This window comes from Euprymna scolopes, chromosome 40, assembly GCF_053919585.1.
Source record: "Euprymna scolopes isolate OS-2025 chromosome 40, ASM5391958v1, whole genome shotgun sequence".
In the NCBI taxonomy this organism is placed as follows: domain Eukaryota; kingdom Metazoa; phylum Mollusca; class Cephalopoda; order Sepiida; family Sepiolidae; genus Euprymna; species Euprymna scolopes.
This window is the reverse complement of record NC_136521.1, coordinates 11,506,906-11,514,503: the sequence shown is the minus strand read 5'-3', so window position 1 is coordinate 11,514,503 and position 7,598 is coordinate 11,506,906. Positions and strand designations below refer to the sequence as shown.

General features: G+C 31.6%; 1 protein-coding gene across 1 annotated transcript in view; it reads left to right on the top strand.

Annotated features, from left to right (window-relative positions):
• The window catches only part of LOC145265364 (gelsolin-like protein 2), a 67,735-nt gene extending 65,363 nt beyond the window's left edge, over positions 1–2,372 (top strand). The window contains exon 13 of the mRNA XM_080121149.1: positions 2,158–2,372. Within this exon, the coding sequence (XP_079977275.1) occupies positions 2,158–2,253 (96 nt within the window). The 3' untranslated portion in view covers positions 2,254–2,372. The remainder of the gene's footprint in view (positions 1–2,157) is intronic.
• The last annotated feature ends 5,226 nt before the right edge of the window (positions 2,373–7,598 follow it).

Sequence of the window (7,598 nt, the reverse complement as noted above, 5' to 3'; positions counted from 1 at the left end):
CGATATATTTTTATTATTATTATATATATATTTTTTATTATTACTATTATTATTATATTTTTATTATATATATATATATATATATATATATATATATATATATATATATATATATATATATATATCCCTATTTGTAGAGTGCTTGCTTCGCATGCAAGAGGCTCTGGTTTCAAATCCTGAGTTCGGTTGCGTCTAACTGATATGCCCAAATGAAGGCGAAACTCGAGTCTTGGACTTCCGGTTCGTTGACTGTCATAGCTCTTGTGGGCAGCGACGTTGTTTGGCTGTGGAATTTATTATATATATATATATATATATATATATATATATATATATATATATATATATATATATATATATATATATATTATATATGTATATATATATAACAAGTGAAGCATGCATGCCCCCCCCCGTGAGTGCGCAGTGAACGAGATAAAAAAAAAAAAAGTGACTAAGTTTAGCATTTACCTCCCCGCTTTTAGCCCCAAAAGTCCACAGGGGACGCCAAATTATAAAAAAATTCCAAAGCATAGTTATTGAGAAAAGTGCAGACAGACAAACGGACGTACAGACAAGAATGAATTTACACGTCCACCATCCTTTTGATGGGAGGCCAAAAATATGACACTATGTTTTATTAAATATGAAATCTTGGTTAAGTATTTAATTGTAAATTGTAGAATTCTTCATATATATACATATATACATTCAGCATATTCATTTTATCGACCTTTTCTATCAAACAGTGATTTTTTTGTCGGAAATCCTTCCAAAGACATGAAGCAACTTAACGGACACCTAAAAAAAAAAATAAAAACTTAACGTACACACTTAAAAAAAATAAAAACTTAGCGTACACACCTTAAAAAACAAAAAAAAGAACTTAACGTACACACCAAAAAAAAAAACTTAACGTACACACCTTAAAAAAAAAGAAACTTAACGTACACACACACAAAAAAAAAACTTAACGTACACACCTTAAAAAAAAAGAAACTTAACGTACACACCTTAAAAAAAAAGAAACTTAATGTACACACCTTTAAAAAACAAAAAAACTTAACGTATACACACACACACAAAACTTAACGTACACACCTTAAAAAAAAAGAAACTTAACGTACACACACAAAAAAAACTTAACGTACACACCTTTAAAAAAGAAAGAAACTTAACGTACACACACAAAAAAAAAAAACTTAACGTACACACCAAAAAAAAAACTTAATGTACACACCTTAAAAAAAACTTAACGTACACACCTTAAAAAAAACTTAACGTACACACCTTAAAAAAACTTAACGTACACACTTAAAAAAAACAACTTAACGTACACACTTAAAAAAAAATTTAACGTACACACTTAAAAAAAAACTTAACGTACACACTTAAAAAAAACAACTTAACGTACACACCTTAAAAAAAAATTTAACGTACACACCTTAAAAAAAAATTTAACGTACACACCTTAAAAAAACAACTTAACGTACACACCTTAAAAAACACTTAACGTAAACACTTAAAAAAAAACTTAACGTACACACTTAAAAAAAAAACTTAACGTACACACTTAAAAAAAAAACTTAACGTACACACCTTAAAAAAAACTTAACGTACACACTTAAAAAAAAACTTAACGTACACACTTAAAAAAAAACAACTTAACGTACACACTTAAAAAAAACAACTTAACGTACACACTTAAAAAAAAATTTAACGTACACACTTAAAAAAAACTTAACGTACACACCGTAAAAAAAACTTAACGTACACACCTTAAAATAAAAAAAGAAACTTAATGTACACACCTTAAAAAAAAAATTCATATACACACCTTTATGTAAATACTTTATATACACAGCTAAAAAAAAATTTTTTTTTTTTAAAGCCAACGATAAGTATTGACAGATTTCGATCTAGAAAACAGCAATTCTTCCTCCCTTGTTAGAAACATCACTCATGGAACATGAGAAATAAAAGACAAAATAAGGGATGCGAGGATTACGAAGCTGCCAAAATTAAACCTAAGGTAGACTTTCTCAACCTTATCCTGCATTGTTATTGCATTCAATAATGAAACTATTTACACAACACATGCAAAGCTTTAAGCAAACTATAACACCGTTTTATTTTCATTTTTCATTTCTTCTTCAGAAATATCTCCAGTCAAAGAAATACAATTGCATTCCAATTTCTTGCTGCAAGGAAGGAACGAAGAATCGTCAAATTGAATTGGCATTTGCTGCTTAAGTCGACCCTTTTTCTGGATCCGAAAATTTAGCCCCATTTTTTTAATGTCTTAATTCGTGTTGAATTCAAATTCATTTTGCTATTAAATATAAATCAATAAAAACTTTCTACAGTTTAAATATTTTCCGGCGTTTTCAGTCGAGTTTGTTCATGATACTTAAGTCTAGCTATTTCAAACATGCCCTCTCTCCTAAAGCATAATCTCGCTCAACCAATCAGAGCCTTCGTTATATTCTTGATGTAATTACTGGACTATGGAGTTGATAGCTGAAACAGCTGAAACAAATTCTTGAAGTTTAAAAACCTCAGGTATCTCCTCTACGAGAAATGATTTATGTAAATAAAATATTGCACCGTAAATAAAAAATTTTTTTTTTTTCTTTGCACATGTCTTTTTTCTACGAATAACAAAGAAAAAGACGTTTTTATTTAAGTACTAGCGGGGGGTACCCGGCGTTGCCCGGGTCGGGTATTTGTAGGTGTGTGTATGAGGGGGGGGGTAATTAATAATCCTGCTTAAATATTATAAAAAAGACGATGTAAAAAAAAAATCCAAAACCAAAACGGAAAAAAAATGGCATAAATAAACCTGTGTATGGGGGGGGGGTAAACTAAAGAATAAGCGAATTAATAAAAAAAAAAACGTTTGGTCAGGAGGAGGGATTGAACCCGGAAGCTTAGACGCGGAGGTGGAAACCAATGCCAACTACTTAACGGTCTCGACCACGAGTGAGAATAATTGATTAGCGTGTTAAGTTAAAGCTTATAAAGTTAAAAGAGGTTTGATTGACAGGACGACGCTAAATGAGGTCATCGCGCGATCGTTATTTTTAGTTTTCACTTCACCCCAGATAATGGTGGGAAGGGGGAAAGCAGAGCAAAAGCCGAGAACCCAACGTTTTTCACTGTATTTATACTAAAATGCAGGACGAACCGGGGACAGAGCCAAATAGCGCAAATCTCATAAAAGTCGACGTAAATAAATCTAGAGACGACCCGCATTCCCAAATCGTACATATTATGATATAGGACCCATATAAACAGTTGTAAGTGATAGTAAGGAACCCGGGAGCGTGTGCTCGAAAAGCTTTTTGAAGACATACAGGAAACGGTCACACACATTTTGCCTTTTATATATATAGATTAGCTTTCGAACAATGAAATTACTTCAATGACAACCCTTCTTCGAAAAGACAACAAAACACCAGTTGAGTGTATTTTTATTGTAGTTTTGTTATATACTAGCAGTTCCGCCCGGCTTTGCTCGGACCATATATACTGTTCATAACTTTATGTGGTGCATATCTATATCTATATATATATATATATATATATATATATATATATATATATATATATATATATATATTAAAAAGTTTGACTCATGTGCAGGTAACCTACATCTAAAATTTCAGGTGTTTAGACCCAAAATTGGCCGCACAGGGGTTTGGTAGAGTCTGCAAAGGTCAACTGTTTCAACTTTGATCTCTTGGCAGCCAAATTTTCGGCCATAAAAAAAAAGCTTGTTGCATGTCTGAATACCGTTTATGTAAAGTTTCAAATGTTTAGACTCAAAATTGGCTGAATAGTTTGCTAGAGACTGCAAAAGTCAAATCTTTTAATCTTTGACTCTTTGCCAGCCAAATGTTCGGCTAAAATCCGATTAAAAAGCTTGACCTATGTCTGAATACACTTTATGTAAAATTTCAAATGTTTAGACCAAAAATTGGCTGAGTAATTTGGTAGAGATTGCAGAGGTCAAATTTTTTTTAACTTTGACTCCAATTTTCACGTCTTAACATTTATTGTTTTGGGTTCAAATCAAATTAAAAAGTTTGATCCATGTCCAAGTAACCTACATCAAAAAATTTCAAGTGTTTAGATCCAAAATTGATGGAGGAGTTATGTAGAGTTTTCAATAGTTAACTTTGACCTCTTGACAGTCAAATTTCTGTCCGAAAACCAATTAAAAAGATTTTCTGAAATCTCAATACCCCTTATATTAAATCTCGAGTATGTAGACTGAAAATTGACAGAGTACAATGTACACACACAGTCAATTTCGCTTTTATATATATATACTAGCCTGGATGCCCGGCGTTGCCCAACGTTGCCCAACGTTGCCCAGCGTTGCTCGGGTGCTTATAGGGGTGTGTTGAATAAAAAAAAAAAATTTTAGTAGGCAGGCAGGCTCGAACCCATGACGCTAAGGTGGAAAAGAAAGTGGAGGTGTGTGTTGAGTGAAAAAAAAAAAAAAAGGAAAATTGCCAATGCAAAAAAAAAAAAAGTGGTAGTAGGCAGCCAAACCGGAAGTGACGTAGGTTTAAATTAAAGCTAGACAATCGAAAAGATGCAATGACTTTCGAAAACATCGGCGAAAAAAGCAACTCCTCCCCTGTAGAAAATTGAAAGAATGAATGTTTTGGGCTAATTTTTCGATATTTGTCATCTGAAACTTCAAGGTTTTAAACGATACCGGTTTCGTCACATTCCGATGCATCTGTCAAAAGTTTTAGGCAGACATACAAACATATAATAACGTTTGAAAAAGCAGGAAGTTAAACGAACGTGAAGGCATGGTTTTCTAGGTTAAACATTACGCCATAGAGAAATGAAATTTTGTAACATAAAAGTCGCTGAAATGAAAAACGGACGCGACCTCGATTCATAAATTAGAGATATTATAATCAAGGGAGTATATAAAAAGTTGTAAGAATAAGTGACCCCCCCCTCTCCCCGAGGGCCCCTCCCCAAAGCCTTTGTCGGACATACAAAAAAAAATGCACACACACACACACACACAAACACATTTTCGCTTTTATATTATATATATAAAGCTAACAACAATAGAAAATAAACAAATAAAATAAATATACATCTACATAAATTATATATATATATATATATATATATATATATATATATATATATATATATATATATATCTGAAAAGGAGACACTTGATAAGTGGATAGTCCTTAATCCGCGGAGTTCCGAAGAAATACTTTCCTTCTCATCAGAGGGTAGGAATTAGCAAAATGCGGGATCGGATTTTGCATGCAAAAGTATTTGATGAAACAAGTAAGTCAAAGATCTTACTTGAAAACAAAAAAGTGAAGCAGAGGGAATATGGTGAAGAAAAAGGTAATTACACGTGAATGGATAGTCTGGTGGAAGATAAATAATCCAGTGACGGTAAAATCCAAATATATAACTTCAAGAAAGTTAATTGAATTTCCATTTGCACAAGTAAAATCCAAGGAAATCCCGTAATTGGAAGATGGTCCAAAATAATCCAAAGGCAAAAATCCATGGAATAATTCACAAAAATGTGTACAAGGGAAAAAGGGGGAAAAAATTCCAATAATATTAATAAAAGAAAAATAAGATATGCTTTTCACTCTACTGCCGAGACATATGTTTCCCCTTGCTCATTGGTTGATTAAGAAGGGTGCGGTGGAAACTAGAAAGCTGATTGGCTAACTAAAAACACAATAGAAGGTGCGTATATAAAAACCCAAAACAACCACAAAATGTCGAGGACAACCCGTATTCTTCTCTGACTTTAGAAGGATTTAATTACATTATGAATTCTTTCAGTGATACCATATGATTTGATTTTCCTGAAAAGACCATCGTACCATACTCTGTCAAAAGCCTTAGATATATATATAGGGCTACTGCTCTACCCTCGTCTGCTTTGTCCAGTGAATGGTATATGCATTCAGAGATTACAGTTAGGATATCTGCTGTGGAACGGGCTTAGTCCTTCCTTTGTAAAACAATAACATTTTCTCCACTTCATATTAAATGTCAGTGTGGTTCTTGGCTCTTTTGAAAGACGCTCCAAAAAGACCACACCAGAACGGTTAGAGGCCACACCAATATGTAAGAAAAAAAAAACGAAAATAAAAACACAGTAAAAAATGTAGAATGCTTTAAATAGTCTTTTATTTCTCATTTACAATAAAACATTCATTCGTTATCTTTTTCTTCTTCATCGTAACTTTTTTTTGTCTTTCTTTTTTTTTTAAGCAAATCAGGAACATGCAAAGTGCAAACAATCAACATGAAATAAACGTTTAAAATATGAAAATGATGTTGAGGTGACATGAGATTTTTTTTAGGAGAGAAGGACATTTACAAATCGTCCAAAGTGTCCGTTTTTTGTTAATGTCCCTCTTTCCCATTCTGATGTGATAAATCCAATGATTATGAATGATATCTATGACAAAAGTTAAAAATAATGATTGGTTTTATAGGGAGGTGGTGACTGGGTTAATAAGAAGCAATTTGAGGTGCAATTGCGATGGGTGACGCAGTCATTACGATTACGCTGAGCAGTGTTTGTGGTATAACGGTCGCTGACTGAGAGAGATGAGTGTGGGATACGGTTCAATATTTGGAAAGCAGTGGAGTGCAAAAAAGGTGTTAGGAGGGAAGGTATGGGATCTGTGATTGGGTTGGAGACGCTCCCCCTTTTTCTTTTTAATTTTTTGTTTCTATGCAAATGTTGACATTTTTTTGTTTCTATGCAAATGTTGTCATTGTTTTTGTTTTTTTTTAACTAAGAATGCATGTAACCACCGATTCTTAAATTGGGGTATATATATATATATATATATATATATATATATATATATATATATATATATATATATATATATATACATACATATATATATATATATATATATATTACTGAATAAGAATATATATGTATATTACTGAATAAGAAAATATATGTATATTACTGAATAAGAATATATATATATATATATTACTGAATAAGAATAAAATATATATATATATATATATATATATATATATACATATACACATATATATATACACATATATACATACATATACACACACATATATATATATACACACATATATATACACACATATATATATATACATATATATATATAACTACTTAATTTACTCACATAAAATTAATATACAAATGTATAGATTTATGCGTAAACTTTAAGTATTTACTTCAAAAGTGCTCAATACGTAGGTAGAGCTAGTTAGTAATTTATAAAATGTATATGGCGATTAAGCTTAATCGCCATGTACATTTTATAAATTACTATATATATATATATATATACATATATATATATATATATTTGGAATATATACAAGTGCAAAAATGGTGTTAGAAGAGGCTAGCATTATCATTTCTTTTATACATTTGCATATGTGTGTGTGCGAGCGTGTGTGTGTGTGTGTGTGTGTGTGTGTGTGTGTGTGTGTGTGTGTGTGTGTGTGTGTGTGTGTGTGTGCATTGCACTCATGTTTTAGAGAGGGACATTGATTTGCATAGAAAGAAT